The 18435-nt window shown below is 42.8% G+C and overlaps 1 protein-coding gene across 1 annotated transcript; it reads left to right on the forward strand.

The window, feature by feature from the left end:
• The first annotated feature begins 6127 nt into the window (after window positions 1–6127).
• CHST4 (carbohydrate sulfotransferase 4) lies at window positions 6128–18159 on the forward strand. Its single transcript, XM_057712784.1, has 2 exons — window positions 6128–6304; window positions 16322–18159. The coding sequence occupies exon 2, from the start codon at window positions 16323–16325 to the stop codon at window positions 17496–17498; it is 1176 nt and encodes a 391-aa protein (XP_057568767.1). The 5' UTR covers window positions 6128–6304; window position 16322; the 3' UTR covers window positions 17499–18159.
• The last annotated feature ends 276 nt before the right edge of the window (window positions 18160–18435 follow it).

Consider the following 18435-nt stretch of genomic DNA (forward strand, 5'->3'; position numbering starts at 1 on the left):
GAGTGAAATGAGGAGTGCTGGAGCCCCCACATGAAAAGGAATGCAAGGAAAGCTGGACTGTCCTTTCAGTGTCACTGTGGACAGGAAAGACAGGTAGCCAAGTATAGCAGTGAAGTAACTCCAATCCTAGTACACAAGGATTGGTAGTCTGGGTGAAGGTAGCAGGAATGGGTAGTGTAACCAGCACAGAAATCCTTCTTGATCTCTGCGAAAATGAGACTCTTGTTCTGGGGTTGACCAGGATCTCTTCACCATTCAGATGGGTCCCCAGACTGTAAAGATCCAAGGGCAACCAATGGAGCTCAGAGCTCTGCTGTATAGCGCTCCCTGGGAGACAGCTGTCTCCACAAAATCACAGTTTGAGAAGCAGCTGAAGTGCACACAGCCTTTTGTAGGGATTCTTAACTTGGGACCCCTTGAAATTGGATATGATTTTGTGTTTGTATGTTGAGCAAATGTGCATTTTTCTAGAGAGAATGTCTTTATCTTTCATCAGATTCTCTGAGACTTAAAAAGAAAGAAACTGGATCTGTGTAACCTCAACTGCACTTTCCAAAATGGTAGTATTAGCCATATGTCAAGTGCTCAGTGTCCTCACACGGTAGCGGCCACTGTATTTGTACAAAAACATTTTCTCGCCACGGAAAGTTCTGTTGGACAGTGCTGCCTTAAAGAAATGACCTTAAAGAAGTAACACTGCTGCCATGGTCAGGTAGGAAGGTAACATTTACTTGATGAGTAAGCCTGGGGTTTAAACTCAGACGTGGCGTTGAGTCCATATTTTGCCACTATAAACCGTGTAGCTGTGGATACATTATTTAGCTTCTCTAAATCTCTATTCCACCATCTGGAAATTATGGAATTTGCCTTCTAAGGTCATGGCAAAGACTGAATGTGATAACCCAAATAAGTGTGAAGTACAGTGCCTGGTGTGCAGCAAGCTCTGAGGGGCAGCAGCTACAACGTCCTTTTCTTAGTCCTCACGCTCCACAATGCCTTATTGGGAATGCTCTCTGTTTTGGGTACCCTGAGTTTTTGATAATTACTGTGAATATCAATTTTTCTTTTTTTTTCTTTTTGGTCGCGCCACACAGCATGTGGGATCTTAGTTCCTGGACCAGGGAGTGAACCCATGCCCCTTGCATTGGGAGCACAGAGTCTTAACCACTGGACCCCAGGGAAGTCCCATGAATATCTATTTCCTAATGACTGCTCCCAGCCAGTCTTTCCAGAAGTTGTTCCTAAATGATTTATGAATCACAAATTAAAAGAGGCTAAGATCTGTGGTATTACATGTAAGAAGGAGGTGGGACAGCTAATTGTACCGGACTGTGGGAGGTGCTTCATTAATCATTAAGATCACCGTATTTGTCACAGTGTTATATGCAATAAGGGAAAATTGGAAACAATCTACACGTCAACAGAACACTAGAATTTTGGCATATGTTAAATCCATTGAAAGTAATGTCTCCCATAAATATTTGCTGAGATGGGTAAATGCTCACCATATAGTGTGAAGTGAAAAAAGCAGATCTAACCCCTATGACCCAGCATCCATTAGGGACACCTGTATAAATGTGTGCCAGGAGACACGTCAAGAACATTCAGTCACAGTTCCACACTATGAACAACTCAAATGTCCATTAACATGAGCATGGACAAACTGTGGTATATTTACACACGGAATATTACACAGTAATAAACACAAACCAAAAAAACCCCCACAAAAACCCACAACTGTAACAATGTGATGAATCTTAAAAGAACAATATGAAATGAAAAAAGCAAATCTGAAAAGAATACATGTGGCATAATTCTACCTAGAAAGAGGTCAAATTGGGGAAAATTCAATTGTACTGCTTACGGTGATAAACTATGAGGAAGAACAAGGAACTGCTTACCATAGAAGTGGTCATCTCTGAGTAATGAGGGAAGGGGGAGAACACGAGGGGGGAAGGATACTGAGGCAGCTTTGGCAATGTTCTGTTTTTGGGGTGTTTTTTGTTTGTTTTGGAGCGGTAGTTCCTTTATATTATTTGTTAAATTGTACCTTTATGCCCTAATTTTAATTTCATAATTTAAAATGCTTTAAAATAAAGACAAAGGGAAAATAAATACAAAACTGTATTTTCAGTGTGATCCCAATTATACAGATTTCTGTAGGCATGGGAAAAACGAGTAACAGTGCTCTTCTCTGGGCAGCAAAATGTAAAGAGATATATATTGTCTTCTCCTTTTTTTTAAGATTTATTATTTATTTATTTATTTTTGGCTGTGTTGGGTCTTCGTTGCTGTGCATGGGTTTTCTCTAGTTGTGGTGAGCAGGTGCTACTCTTTGTTGCAGTGCACAGGCTTCTTAGTGCAGTGGCTTCTCATTGTAAAGCACGGGCTCTAGAGCGCAGGCTCAGTAGTTGTGGCGCACAGGCTTAGTTGCCCTGCGGCATGTGGGATTTTCCTGGACCAAGGCTCGAAACTGTGTTCCCTGCATTGGCAGGCGGGTTCTTAACCACTGCGCCACCAGGGAAGTCCATATATTGTCTTCTTTACACATTTTGTATTTTTCAATTTTTTTTATAATTAACGAGTATTTCTTTTATAATAATACTTTTGTAAAAAGAATAATAGCAGAACTACCAACTGCCAGTTTTGCTCTTTAATTTATATCTCTACAATGGAGTCACTTCCAGGAAGAGCAATTTCTCTTCCACCTGCTAAAGAGAAGCAGGAAGGGAGAGAAGGCCACACAACTGAAATCAATACAAGGCACCACCACAGGTCTGGTTATCTGTGCTGATGATAAAGGCTTAGGGGGCTCAGCTGATGGAAATCAGCTAAGACACTGCCTAGATTATCCCAGAACTCACACAACTCTGCCTGTTCTCTCTCTCTCAAGGCCTTGGAAAATGAGCCAACAGCTGAGAAAGAAAAAAAGAGGTGTTATTATGATTCAGTAATAACTGGCACTTTTAAACTCATTTTTGTCATAATATTGTGTTAGGGGTGTTATATGCATTAATCGAATCCTAACATTCACAAGAATTCTATTAGGTGAATATATATTTTACGCTGATATTTTACACCTTATTTTACACTGATGTACTAGGGCTCAGAGAGGTGGAATGACTTGCCCAGATGTCTAACTCCAAAATAGTTGCTTTTACACTCCATCATGATTTACCTTTATTCCTGTACATGTTGTAAAGGGTTTGCTCATCTTTTTTCTCCCTACTCAGAGCCAAGATGAGCCAGGTGAAATGTTGGTTCCATTTTCCCCAGAGTTACAGTTCATTTAATTCCAACAATAAACTTGCTTCCAGGAAGAAAGGACTATTTAAAGGTCTGTTCAATTACACAGTGATTTTGAAATCCATACTGTGACAAATCCAGTGGCTGAACCTACGATTGCCTGACATAATCCGAGAATACACTGTGTCAGAGGCTCTTTGCCGCCCATGAAAGAGAAGTCAGTTTGTGTCTGTGCTACGCTATGGGCACCTTCTCTCCTGGATCTCCCCTCTCTGTGAAAGGGAGTAAACACTTATCAAATGGTTTATGAATTAAACTCAGTGTCCTGGGTTTACAGGCTATTTTTCATGGCTGACTCAAGGCTTGGGAATTCTGGTGTGTTGCTTTATATAATTTGGTCTTTGACCCGAAGACTTCCCTTTATTGATCTGCATATGCTCACCTGTACAGTCATCCCTTCTTCCATATCCCCAGGTAAACTGGTTCCAGGACCTGTGCTCATGTCCGTTATACAACATGGTGTAGTATGTGCATATGACCTATACACATCCTCCTATATACTTTGAATCATCTCGAGATTACTTGTAATACAATGCAAATGCTATGTAAATACTTGTAAATATGCTGTAAATGCTACATAAATAATTGCCTGTGCCTGGCAGATTCCAGTTTTGCTATTTGGAACTTACTGGAAAAAATTTTTTTCTGAACATTTTCTATCGAGGTTGTTTGAATCCTCGGATGCAGAACCTAGGGATAAGGAGGGCTGACTGTACTTAGCATCTACGATTAGATAATAGACCATCATGACAAGTCTGAAACTTCCTGAAGCATTCTTTATTTACTTATTTTGGGGCATTTTATTCTATTTTTAAAGTTTATTTATTTATTTATTGGATTTAGTTATTTATTTATTTTTTATTGGCTGTGTTGGGTCTTCGTTGCTGCACATGGGCTTTCTCTAGTTGCTGGGAGCGGGAGCTACTCTTCGTTGTGGTGGGTGGGGTCCTTATTGTGGTGGCTTCTCTTGTTGCAGAGCATGGGCTCTATGCCTGTGGGCTTCAGTAGTTGCAGCACATGGGCTCAATAGTTGTGGCACACAAGCTTAGGTGCTCTGAGACATGTGGTATCTTCCTGGGACAGGGCTCGAACTGTGTCCCCTGCATTGGCAGGCGGATTCTTAACCACTGCACCACCTAGGAAGTCCCAGGACATTTTATAATTTATTTTCTCTTTAGAATACTTTGTAAATGGCAACTAAAACCCATTTTAAACAAATACCTACAAACACCCCAATTTTTTTTTTAAAGCTCTTTATTGGAGTATAATTGCTTTACACTGTTGTGCCAGTTTCTGCTGTACAATAAAGTGAATCAGCTGTATTTTTATATATATCCCCACATCCCCTGCCTCCCACCACTCCTTCCCACCCTCCCTATACCCCACACCCCAGTTTTAAAAACAAAGAAGCAAAAAAATTATTGCCTGAACTCTGAGGTCACTGACATTGTTTTTGGAGAGAAGTCTAACAACCACTGGCTACTTGGCACTTCGCAACCCCTTTCAGAGAAAAATGTCTATGGTTCCTACACACTGGGGTAGGGGGTGGGGGTCCTGCTTTAAAAAATTTTTTTATTCAATTTATTTAATAAATTTAATTATTTGTAATTAACTAATAAATTAATTTACATTAATTTATTTAATAACTTGGGTGACTGAGCTTTTTAAGTTTGAGTTAATTGAATAAAAATATTCATCTAAACTGAGTCACTTTGCTGTAGAGCAGAGATTGGCACAACATTGTAAATCAAGTATACGTCAATTAAAAAAAAAATTTTTTTTTTAATTCACCTGTTTTGGGACTTCCCTGGTGGCACAGGGGTTAAGAATCTGCCTGCCAGTGCAGGTGACATGGGTTTGATCCCTGGTCTGGGAAGATCCCACATGCCACAGAGCAACTAAGCCCGTGTACCACAACTACTGAGCTCACACACCTGCAACTACTGAAGCCTGTGCACCTAGAGCCTGTGCTCTGCAACAAGAGAAGCCACCGCAATGAGAAGCCCGCACATTGCAACAGAGTAGCCCCCGCTTGCCACAATTAGAGACTGTGCGCAGCAAGGAAGACCCAGATCAGCCAAAAATTAAATAAATAAATAAATAATAAAAAAAAGAGGGAATGAAAATAACTATTTCTCTTAATAAAAATAAATTCACCTGTTTTACACTCGCAACAATCATATAAAGTAGCTCAGAGTAGTTGCGTGATTTGCCCAAGTACACACAGCTAGTAAGAAACTATAATATTTCATGATGACTTGTTTCTTTTTTTCTTGAGGGGGAAATTTCTTTTCTGTACCCCAACTGAACGCCAATACGTCCTCCCATATGATGAGGTATTACATCTAGGTAGTACATCTAGTTACTACCTCCTGCAAGAAGGGTAAAGATGTTGAAAAAGACACAGAGGCCAAAAAAGTTATCTCCCTAAATTCAGTGGAGAGAGCAGGAAGGTGCAGTCCAGAAACAGCTACCAAGTTTTCTCCTCTTTTTGCAACAGAGATAAGAGTAAGTTTTCACATGGTGCCCATTTTGGCTGTCACTAACCTGTGATTTTCCTATCAACCTCATCTACTTCTGGGGTCCCTTTTCTTTTTCCACTTTGCCCTAAGGGAGTTAACCTATTCTGATGACTTCACCAGGATCTACATTCCAGGATCACCTCCCAGTTGTGGGAGAGAATGCTTCCTCCTTTGCTCCTCCTGGCCCAGTCCATTCAAGCAGAGTCTCCCCACTCCTTGAATCTCTCAGAGTTAAAGCTGCTAATATCAAGTTCCCCTGGTAGCGAGTGCTTTCTGTAATCTGTCTTAGAAGGCGGGTAATTTTTTGCTGGAGGAAGAAGGCAGTGGAATTTGCTCTGAGTGGGGATGGTTATGCAAGATGCAAAGAGGAGGAGGAGGAAGCTGAGAGGAGAGTTGGTGAGTCAGAGGAGAAAAGCTGCACAACTTGGCTAGCAGTGAGCCTTTAGAGCAGTGGGGAAGCCTCAGCCACTAACAAGGTAAGGAGAGAATTTTCTCTGTGTATACCTCCAAAGCAGGGCCGTTATTCCCAGGTTCTTGGAGCGGACTGTCAGATAACCTGGGGCAACTAAGCTGGGAATTTTGGCAGAGGGGAGGTATTGGAGGGGGGCTGAATCAGAATCACCTGGATAATCTTTCCACAAAAGCACAAGTTGGCTCCCAGCAGCTCCCCTATCCCCACCCAGCTCTATCCTTAAAAGATTCCGAAAGAGCCTAAAATGTTAGTAGGGCTATTCTGATGTATGTTTTGTAGCGGGTCCCCCTGTAGCGTCTTAGTCAGACGCTGGCCTCAGACTTCAAGTCTGCGTACTTCCTGCAGCTTCTCCTCTGCTCAGGTGCTGGGGAATGGGGACTGGAAGTGCTGGGAGCTACAGATTTTTCCCTAGCTCAGTCGAGGTTTAGTGTGATAACTGAATTCTCAAACCTGCGACCCAAAAGATCGGGGTCTGATCAGGCAGGGCTAGTTCTATCATTGAGTCAATTAATTAAAGTTCACTTATTCTGAAACATGGAGGTTTGGCCCATCACTGTTCTATATATTTAACCGGACTGCTGTCATTACTGTGGCTAAAAGGGCTTTCAAAGCTGTGGAGCACCATTCAGATGTAAAATAAGATTCAATTATGAGGCCAGTGAGTCAGACAAGGTAGAAGAGACTTCTATCTTGTAAGGCTGTGGACAAGTCTGGAACTTCTTTTTTTTTTTTTTTTTTGGGCACACGGGCTTCGTTGCTCCGCGGCATGTGGGATCTTCCTGGAGCTGGGATCGAACCCGTGACCTCTGCATTGGCAGGCGGATTCTTAACCACTGCGCCACCTAGGAAGCCCAAGTCTGGAACTTCTAATTGGAAGTGAAATACTTTTATTTTTTAACTTTTAATTTTAAATTTATTAATTTTATTATTTATTTATTTATTTATTTATGGCTGCATTGGGTCTTCACTGCTGTGCACAGGCTTTCTCTAGTCATGGTGATCGGGGGCTACTCTTTGTTGTGGTGCGTGGGCTTCTCAGTGCGGTGGCTTCTCTTGTTACAGAGCATGGGCTCTAGGTGCAAGGGCTTCAGTAGTTGTGGCACACGGGCTTAGCTGCTCTGCAGCATGTGGGATCTTCCCGGACCAGGACTCAAACCCATGTCCCTGGCATTGGCAGGCAGATTTTTAACCCCTGTGCCACCAGGGTAGTCCTGAAAAACTTTTACATGTGCAAAATAAAAATATCTTGTCCTGCTTTCCTTACCCAGGTCAGTGAGGACACCTCAAACAATAAAGGCACTCTACAAATGTTTGTTCATTCAGTCATGCATTCAACAGATGTTTCCTGAGCCCCTGCTAGGTGCCAGGCACTGTCGCTGTTAACTAGGAGACACAGCAAATACGAAGACCCCTGAGTCTAGTTAGAGCTTGTTATTATGTGGATAACCTTTGCCCAGATGTTTATCTCACAGGTTTCCAGGTTCTGCAGCTATATGTGCGGATCCAACTCTCTTCTCTCTCTGTGCAAATGTCTCCTGCCATCGCTAATTTCTGATTTTGGGGGCACAATCTCACTGAGAAACATAAATTAGAAATGTGTCAGTGTGGCTGGAATCCAGGGCTCTTAAATTGATATATGTTTGTTTTTTCCTCAGAATTCCTCATTTTGTTCCTAAAAGCCTACATGGGATGGATTTGGAGGTAATCTATAATTCAGCCCTCTGTAATCAGGGTGAAGTCCTCCATCCTAGTGCTTTATGGTCCCTGTGCCTGACGTAGGTGCTACATCATTACCACCCTTTGGAGATGTTTTTCAAGATCCTGAAGTTCCCATGACTCTCTCTTTTTTTTTTTTTAAGAACTTTTATTGAGATACAATTAACAGACAATAAACAGCATATATTTAGAGTGTACAATTTGGTATCCCAATCTCCCAATTCATTCCCCCCCAACCCTCCCCGCTTTCCCCACTTGGTGTCCATGTGTTTGTTCTCTACACCTGTGTCTCTATTTCTGCCTTGCATTTCCTCTTTCATAGTTGTTAGCATTTGCCTTATGTATTGAGGTGCTCCTATATTGGGTGCATATATATTTATAATTGTTATCTCCTCTTCTTGGATGGATCCCTTGATCTTTATGTAATGTCCTTTCTTGTCTCTTGTAAGATTTTTTATTTTAAAGACTATTTTATCTGATATGAGTATCGCTACTCCAGCTTTCTTTTTTTTTAATGATTATTTACTTATGCTTTATTCGTAGAATTGCCAAATCAGAAATAAATCCATTTTAAACAATGTATATATTTATATTGCTGAATTACCCTCCAAAAAGTTTATGCTGTTCTATATGCCCACAGATAGTGCACAAAGAATAGTATTTCCCACAAATGATAAATTTTAATAGGCTTTACTTTTTTTTTTTTACGTTTTTATTTATTTATTTATTTTTGAGGTACACCAAGTTCAATCCTCTGTATTTATACACATATTCCCGTATTCCCTCCCTCCCTCGACTCCCCCCCACCCTCCCCATCCCAGTCCTCTAAGGCATCATCCATCCTCGAGTTGAACTCCCTTTGTTATATAGCAACTTCCCACTGGCTATCTATTTTACAGTTGGTAGTATATATATGTCTGTGCTACTCTCTCACTTCGTCTCAGCTTCCCCTTCTCCCCCCACCCCTCAACTCCAGCTTTCTTTTGATTTTCATTTGCATGGAATATCTCTTCCCCTCCCCCCCACTTTCCGTCTGTATGTGTGCCTAGGTCTGAAGTGGGTCTCTTGTAGACAGCATATATATGGATCTTGTTTTTGTATCCATTCAGCCAGTCTGTGTCTTCTGGTTGGTGGATTTAGTCCATTTACATTCAGGGTAATTATCGATATGTATGTTTCTATTACCATTTTCTTAATTGTTTTGTTTTTGTTTTTGTAGGTGCTTTTCTTCTCTTATGTTTCCTGCTTAGAGAAGTTCCTTTAGCATTTGTTGTAGGGCTGGTTTGGTGGTGCTGAATTCTCTTAGCTGCTGCTTGTCTGTAAAGCTTTTGATTTCTCCGTCGAATCTAAATTAGATCCTTGCTGGGTAGAGTATTCTTGGTTGTAGGTTCTTCCCTGTCATCACTTTAAATATATCATGCCACTCCCTTCTGGCTTGCAGAGTTTCTGCTGAGAAATCGGGTGTTACCCTTATGGGAGTTTTCTTGTATGTTATTTGTCATTTTTCCCTTGTTGCTTTTAATAACTTTTCTCTGTCTTTAATTTTTGTCAGTTTGACTACTCTGTGTCTTGGCATGTTTCTCCTTGGGTTTATCCTGCCTGGGACTCTCTGCGCTTCCTGGACTGGGGTAGCTGTTTCCTTTCCCATGTTAGGGAAGTTTTCAACTATAATCTCTTCCAATATTTTCTCAGGTCCTTTCTTTCTCTCTTCTCCTTCTGGGACCCCTATAATGCGAATGTTGGTGCATTTAACATTGTCCCAGAGGTATCTTAGGCTGTCTTCAGTCCTTTTCATTCTTTTTTCTTTATTCTTTTCCACATCAGTGATTATCACCATTCTGTCTTCCAGGTCACTTATTCGCCCTTCTGCCTCAGTTAATCTGCTCTTGGTTCCTTCTAGTGTATTTTTCATTTCAGTTATTGTGTTGCATATTTCTGTTTGTTTGTTCTTTAATTCTTCTTTGGTAAACTTTTCGATCTTTGTACCCAGTCTTTTTTCAAAGTCCTGGATCATCTTCACCATCATTATTCTGAATTCTTTTTCTGCAAGGGTGCCTATCTCCTCTTCATTTAGTTGTTTTTCTGGGGTTTTATCCTGTCCCTTCCTCTGGTACAAAGTCCTCTGCTTTTTCATTTTCTCTATCTTTCTGTGGCTGTGGTTTTCAGTTCCACAAGACAAAATACTGCTCATACTGCTTGATACTGCTATCTGCCCTCTTGTGGAGGTAGCTACCTAGGAGGCTCCTGGGTGCTTCCTGATGGGAGGGACTGATGGTGGGTAGGGCTGGGTGGGCAGCGCTAAGACTTTAATCTGATTTGGTGGGCAGAGCTCAGTGACACTTTAATCTGCTTGTCTGCCAGTGGGTGGGGCTCTGTTCCCACCTTGTTGGTTGTTTGGCCTGAGGTGACCCAGCACTGGAGCTTACAGGCTCTCTGGTGGGGCTAATGGCAGACTCTGGGAGGGCTCACACCAATGAGCACTTCCCAGAACCCCTGCCACCAGTGCCCCTGTTTCCTCAGTGAGCCACAGCTACCCCCCACCTCTGCAGGTAGCCCTCCAACACCAGCAGGCAGGTCTCGTTCAGTCTCCTATGGGGTCACTGCTCCTTTCCCCTGGGTCCTGGTGAGCACACTTTTTTGTGTGCCCTCCAAGAGTGGAGTCTCTATTTCCCCCAGTCCTGTGGAGGTCCTGCAATCAAATCCCACTGGCTTTCAAAGTCTGATTTTCTGGGGATTCCTCCTCCTGTTGCTGGACTCCCAGGTTGGGAAGCCTGACATGGGGCTCAGAACCCTCACTTTAGTGGGTGGACTTCTGTGGTATAACTGTTCTCCAGTTTGTGAGTCACCCACCCATCATCTATGGGATTTGATTTTAACATGATTGTGCCCCTCCTACCGTCTCATTGCGGCTTCTCCTTTGTCTCTGGATGTGGGGTGTCTTTTTTGGTGAGTTCCAGTGTCTTTTTGTCCATGATTGTTCAGCAGTTAGTTGTAATTCCGGTGCTCCTGCAAGAGGGAGTGAGCGCACATCCTCCTACTCTGCCATCTTGATCCTATCTCTGAAAGCTCCCATGACTTTCAATGATGGACTGTCCTTTGTGTGCCAAGATGATAGCACTCACCCATCATTGGGGCAACATGTTTTAAATTAGTCTTTTTGGTGGAGATGACAGGTTGTACTGTGTTTTTTTTCCCCATTTTTCTCCTTTTTCTAACTGAGCAAGGGAAGTTTTGTCAGTAGTCTGTTGCCCTGCAATGGGGCTTTTATTTCTTACTAGTAAATATTGAAAAAAATAATGTTCATGGTTCCCTCCTCGCACTCCCCCCCCCGCCCCAGTTCTAATTAATACATGCTCAGTATAGAAATTGTTTTTCAGAATGAGGTTCACTGTGCCATACTGCTTCTAAACTATGCTTCTGATTTAATATCTTGCTCTATGCAATTGCGATAGTATTGGTTTTGTGCTCAATGAAAATCACCTAAATTTTAGTAACTGGTACTAAAGAGACATCTATGTGCATTTTAGAAAAAGAAAAGCTTCAGTTTCTCCATGGATCTCATTCGGGTATCTGCTTTCTAGCAATGACTAGGCCTCTTCCCATACTCGACTATTTATTCAATAAGTGTTTAATGAGCCCTAATCAGTTACACGTTTTATGTGCCTGTAAAGAAGATAAAACATAGCCTTCACCCTTAAGTAACAGCAACCCAGTGAGAGAGACGTTCATCTACAGCTGTTTACTGCAGAGTGATGGATGTGAATGGAAAGTTTGGGGAAAAACTAAATCTTGGAAGGAAGTGAGGTAACTTTCAGGGAGAAAATTGACACGTGTAGAATCTTGAGGAAAGAGTGGTTGTCTTGCAAATGTCTCAGGGCTTCTAAATAACAGGGTAAGTTGGGAAGAACTAGAAGTAAAATCTGGAACCTAAGGTGCTGAAAGGGAAGAAAACAGCAGGAGTTCAAAGATCAGATTATGAAGGGCCCCGGGCATGAGAATTGAGGATTTAATCTTGTATGTGTCAGAAAGTTACTGAAGGATCTTAAGAGGGTGAGTGGTAGGCTTGTGCTTTAAAAAGATAGACTTTGGCAGCAGTGGATGAGGAGGAGAGAGGAGGGGGAGAAATGAGAGGCGGAAGAGAGAGGCCACTTACTATCAAGACCAGGCTGGACCCGGGCAGATTCAGGACTAGGTAACAGAGAAGGCAGGGTTCAAGCATGCAATCAGATAGCCAGAAAAGAACATTCAAGGAGGTGGACCAGGGACTCTGAGATGGAAGTCATATCACAGACTTCTCATAAGTGCTTCCCCACCGCAAGGACTACAGATGAGGTTAGTATAGGACAGCTGGGGAGAAGTGATGGCTAGAATATAGGAGATTGCCATGAAAAGCCTTGAGTTTCCTTTTCTTTCTGGAGCTGCCTCTACCACTGATTCCAGTGACTGCAAAGATGAGCTTTCCCTGAGACACACCCAAAGCGTCCCCTGGCCATTCTCATTGGCCTCATCATGGGCTACTTAGATCCAGCTTGTGTCTATATCCCAGTGATGAGATGGGATTCACTTTACAAAAGCATACGTTCCTTCTGACCAGGGAAATAGCTCATGGAAAGAAAAAGCAGAGAAAGAAGTCAGAGGGTTTCCTTGGGAATTCTTGAGAACTGTGGTCAATTAAAGCCCGGAGACAACTGGGCTTTAATTGGTCTCCCAGGCTCCATCTCTGGGAGTGAATGGGCATAAGGCCAGGAGCTTTCGGCAGGCAAGGAGGGCTCAGAGCATGCTAGCCCGCTCAGGACACTGAGCTGGCCCAAAGCCAGACAGGGGGAGGGAGGGTGTCCTTTTGAAAGGTCTATGTTGCTAGCCCCTGGGAAATAGTAGCTCTTTCCTGAGCTGATTATAGGCCCTGCATATAAAATTCTATCCTTATAATAATTGTATACAGGTCAAGTTCTTTCCTCTCTCTTTTGCTCCATCGTTTCCTATCTTTGTTCCAAACTTTTCCTCATACTCATACTCCTTTGGGAGATCTCCTGCTACTCATTTCCTCAATACTTAGCGGGCTGGGGAGTGGATATTCTTGAGCCATATCAAAAATGGCTTAGTTTCTAACCATTTCCTCTTGGGCTCAATTTTAAAAGAACTAGGAACATATCTTAACTAGTCCTATTCTAACCTTCAGGGCCAAGACAGGGATTATCATTCATTGACATTTTCCTGGCATATAGCAAAGTGCTTTTTTTTTTTTTTTGGCATCTAGGAGAGAGACTCCTCACTGGATCTTTTGGCACATATGGAGGAAATGCACTGTTGTGATGAGTGGAAGAGAGGGGTTTCTGGGCTATTGCCACTCTAGGTTTGGCTGAGGTCATTACATACTTACCAGAAGCTTTAGGGGACTTCCAAGGGAAGCCCATGGGCTGGCAAAGCACACTCTACCTCTTCAGGAAGCAAGCTATAAACTCCAAGAGTCACATCTCTGGCTGCCCAATTCCTCGTCTAAAATCTATTCCCTAGAATCTCTGGAGCTTTAGACACAGAGAATGGTTTATGACCAGCATGAATGTTGCAGAAATCGATCCCAGGAGAAACCAAGCACCACACTCAGAGGGTTGGAGAACTCAGGTTTATTGAGCCTGCGGACCCAGACGAGCTAACGTTCCAAAATTCTGGGCACCGTTCTAGGTGAATTCTCTCCTTATATAGCTTAAAACACATAGCTACAATTGGCATTAATTGATTGGCTACAGTTGGCATTAATTGATTGGATTAATTGATTGGCTACTCAGTTTTCATAGATTACAGGTGATTACAGAGTGCGGGAGTTGCTAGGTGTTACATGCAAAGGGTTTTCAAACAAAGGCAAGCAGGCATAAAGCTATGAACTCCAAATTTTTCCTCATCATGAAGGCTATCTGGACAACAGACACCAAAGGTACACATACCCATACTCTGACTCAGCAATCCTACTTCTGGGGACTTAGCTTACATACTTGTATAATGATATATGAACATAAAGGTCATTATTGAAATTTCTGAAGTGGAAAATTTTTGAAGTGGCAAAACCCAAAAGCTCATCAATGAGGACACTGGTTAAATAAATCGTGGTTTATATATATATAATAAAATTCTATGTAGTGGTAAAAAGGAATGAGGAAACGCTTTATGTACTGCCATGGAAAGCTCTCCAGGGCACGTTGTTAAGTTAGCAAAGCAAGGTGCAGCACAGTGTGGATATCTTGCAACTTTTTGTGTTATAAAAAGGGGAAAAATTAAGAATACATATACATTTGAATTTTCTTGTGTATGCATAAAGCAACTGAAAGGACACATTAAAAAATGAACCCAATTGCTATTTGGGGGCAAGCTGGGAAATGGGCAGATGGAAGACAGGTTGGAAGTATCTATTTCACTGTAGAGTGATGATAAAACACCAGCTCATAGATAAATGCTAGCTGTTAGTCAATAGAGAAGAGATTATTGATTCAACAGCTGGTAAACTTCTTAGGTGTTCTTTACCCTAGAAAAATACTGTGACCCCTTTAAAAAGTATGTCATTACCCCTATTTACAAATAGCTCTAGAAGTTTTCTAATTTATGACTGTAGGCCTCCCCCAGAGATATAACTGTTGTCATAGGATTTCCCCTCACCTGTCATTCAATATGTTAAAGACCTGGAGGGTGACAGGCTAGGCTACAGGCTGGCAAGTACTCCCCTTGTTCTCTTCCTGCCTGCAGAATCTTAGGAAGCCTTCTTTTAAATCCTGAGTCTGTGGATTTAATGTCCATGATAATGATACTCTTAAAAACAATTTGAACCATGTGACTATTAGGTCTCATCACTGATTTTTTTTAAAGTTTTGAATAGCTATCACCAGGAAAATAGCATATCCTAAATCCAGCTGCAATGACTGTCTAGAAACATATTTTCTCTTCTTTATTAAAGCTTGAAGGAAGAATTTCTTGAGTATAGAGTGATATGCAAATTAGCACCTTGCTACTGTTAACATTCTACACTCTGTGAAATATCTGTTATATCTCTCAAAAGTTATTTATGCCAGGAAGTCACCCAAAATGATCCAGAGTCATCTCAACCCTTAAAGAGAGTTAAGATTCCCCTTGGAATAATATCCTAGCATGGCACTGGCAACTGTAGTCTTTTCACACAAAGCTCTGGTGTGAAAGGAATAAGTTCAGGGTTGCCACCAGTCTGTTTGAGCCTTAGTGTGAATTACAAAGTGAAATTCCTTTCTCTAGATATTTAACATCTAACAACTGCAACTCTAGCTATTTAACATCTCACCATCCTAATGTATTTATTTTGTTGAACCAAGATACTTTGTCACCTATCAGACATTTTAAAGTAATATCTTAAATTCTTGATGAAGTGGCATTCCCTAGGCTTGGGCAGTACACAACATGCCCAGCTTACTAAGTTGTGTCAAGTGGTGGAGCATTCCCCCAAACAGCAGCACTGTGGCTAACAGGCCACAGCATCGCTACTGCAGCTCTTAGGTTGGCTTGCCACAGTTTTATAGAGTTGGCTGTTAAGGCAACAACGATTCAACCCAAATAGATTCAGATAGTTTATTACCTACACAGACACGAGGTCAGCATTGGGTCAGCTCCTTATGTTCCTAATCCCACAGGATGAGACCAAATCAGAGGGAACCAGGCAATAGATGCCATGGGCACTTAGCTCTGCCACAGGGGAAATAACTCCAAACTAAAGCCAAGCAGTTTTACTGCCTGCAGCCAAATCCCTTAGGGTATTGAAAGTCCTGTGTTTAAGTGAGAAGAAGGAGAGTTGTGAGAAATGGCCTTGGCAATCTCCCTCAAGATAAGGGTGGGTGGATGGGCAACAGCCTCAGGGCAGTTCCTCACAAGTCAGCTTATCTCCCTTAGTTTCAGAAGGAATCAACCTAACTTGGGTCAGACTGCGGTTAAGCTTTGCCTACATGGCCTGTGTGAAGATGTGTGTCACCAGGGTGCCAGGGTGGACCTGTTTCCCTATATTCATGAAACATGGCTGAGTTCACGCATTTCTGGTAGCTCAAAGGACAAGAAGTACCGGGAGGGAGAAAGAGCCTACAATAAATAGAACTTATTGACATACTAACTGCAAGGGACGGGAATTGATTTGGGAAAGGATTTGTGCCATTTGTTGTAAGAAGGCTTCGGCATTCTACATTGCCCCTTGAGGGTCAGGGAAAAGGTAGCTTTGGCTAGAAAGGGGATGGAAGTCAGACACCAAATCAGTAGCCTAACATAGCCCCTCTGCTTGTTCCTCGAAGGTCTTCCACTTCAGCATGATACTGCCCAGAAAAATGAAGCCACTGCTGTTCGTGGCTTCCCAGATGGCTATCTTTGTTCTATTCATCCTTCTGTACTTCCACAACTTCAACTCCCTGCAGGTGAAGGAGGAACCCAAGCCCACACACATGCATGTGCTGGTCCTGTCTTCGTGGCGCTCTGGCTCTTCTTTTGTAGGGCAGCTTTTTGGACAGCACCCAGATGTTTTCTACCTGATGGAGCCCGCATGGCACGTCTGGATGACCTTCACACAAAGCACCGCCCAGAGGCTGCATATGGCAGTGCGGGATCTGATACGGGCTGTCTTTCTGTGTGACATGAGTGTCTTTGATGCCTACATGAAACCTGGCCCGCGAAAACAGTCCAGCCTCTTCCAGTGGGAAGGCAGCCGGGCCCTGTGTTCCCCACCTGCCTGCAACATCTTCCCTCGAGATAAGATCATACCCCAGGCTCACTGCAGGCTTCTGTGCAAACAACAGCCCTTTGAGGTGGTGGAAAAGGCCTGCCGTACTTATAGCCATGTAGTGCTCAAGGAGGTGCGCTTCCTCAACCTGCAGGTGCTCTACCCGCTGCTGAGAGACCCTTCCCTCAATCTGCACATTGTGCATCTGGTCCGGGACCCCCGCGCAGTGTTCCGTTCCCGAGAACGCACCACGACGGAACTCATGATTGACAGCCACATTGTGATGGCGCAGCATCAGCAGACACTCAAGAAGGAGGATCAACCCTACTATGCGATGAAAGTCATCTGCCAAAGCCAGCTGGAGATCTACAAGGCTGTGCAGTCCTTGCCCAAAGCCCTGCAGCAGCGCTACCTGCTCATGCGCTATGAGGACTTGGTCCGGGACCCCCTGGCCCAGACTGCTCGAATGTATGAATATGCGGGGTTGAAATTCTTGCCCCAGCTCCAGACCTGGGTGCACAACATCACCCGAGGCAAGGGCACGGGTCAGCACGCCTTCCACACAAATGCCAGGAATGCCCTCAATGTCTCTCAGGCCTGGCGCTGGTCCTTGCCTTATGAAAAGGTTTCTCGACTTCAGAGCATCTGCAGGAATACCATGAATCTATTGGGTTATCACCTTGTCACATCTGAGCAAGAGCAGAAAAACCTGTCCCTGGATCTTCTGTCTACCTGGAGCCCCTACGAGCAAGTCTACCAAGAGGGCTGAGGAGGCTCTGTCTCCACCGGCACGGGCTTCGGCCACGTTAACTGAAGGCTGCTTCTGAGCCTTGACCGTGGTTATCAGTGTAAGCGTGAGTATGCGTTGTGCCCAAAGATGTTCAAGTCGAGAAATCTTCATGTCCCTGCTCATATCTAGAGAAGGGACTTGGGAACCTTATGTGAGTGGCATATTCCACCAACAAAACAGAAGTAATGCCTTTATTCTCTTCTTGGCCTTCTTATCTACATATACCTCAGAGACTTTGTGGCCTGGGTCCTATGTGGCACCATGCAGTATCACTGGAGTAAATCCATAAACTCCTCTGTCCACATCTTGCCCAATGGGAAAGGAGAGAGACAGGGAAAACCAGGGAAGTGGGTCTTCCACCAAAGAGCCCACCCACACATTCAATAGGGATGTGAACTCTGAGCCCTCAGAGCTCCCACTGGATTCAAAAAGAGAACAGGGAATAGGGTTGGACGCTTACCCGTGAGCTTGGCCATCAAAGCTACCGATGACCACAAATACGGAACAAACTCTCTGCACAACAGAAGAAGCTTTAAAGTTCATGGGATGGCTGGGTCCAATTTGGACATCAGTTCCCCTCGGTGTTTTCCTACTTTAACCTGTGAAGCTGCCATCTGTTAACACTAAAATTCCAAAATAAGATTCTGTTTGGAGTGTACATTTTTATGCTTTCTAATTACTTAGTAGTAAGTGCTCATTCTTATGGGATCCTAACTAAGAGCCTAATCATCTTTATAGGTTTTTTTTACTGGAATATTTTATTTTTTAATTAAAAAATTTTTTTATTGAAATATAGTTGATTTACAATGTTGTGTTAGTTTCAGGTGTACAGCAAAGTGATTCAATTATACATATATTTATAAATATATATTCTCAACTTCACAGATTTTTTAAAAATACTTTTGTTATTATCTAT

The sequence above is a fragment of the Hippopotamus amphibius genome, chromosome 16 (assembly GCF_030028045.1).
Source record: "Hippopotamus amphibius kiboko isolate mHipAmp2 chromosome 16, mHipAmp2.hap2, whole genome shotgun sequence".
In the NCBI taxonomy this organism is placed as follows: Eukaryota; Metazoa; Chordata; class Mammalia; order Artiodactyla; family Hippopotamidae; genus Hippopotamus; species Hippopotamus amphibius.

Coding starts and splice junctions, on each gene's coding strand:
- CHST4 (XM_057712784.1), top strand. CDS start 16,323: ATGATACTGCCCAGAAAAATGAAGCCACTGCTGTTCGTGGCTTCCCAG.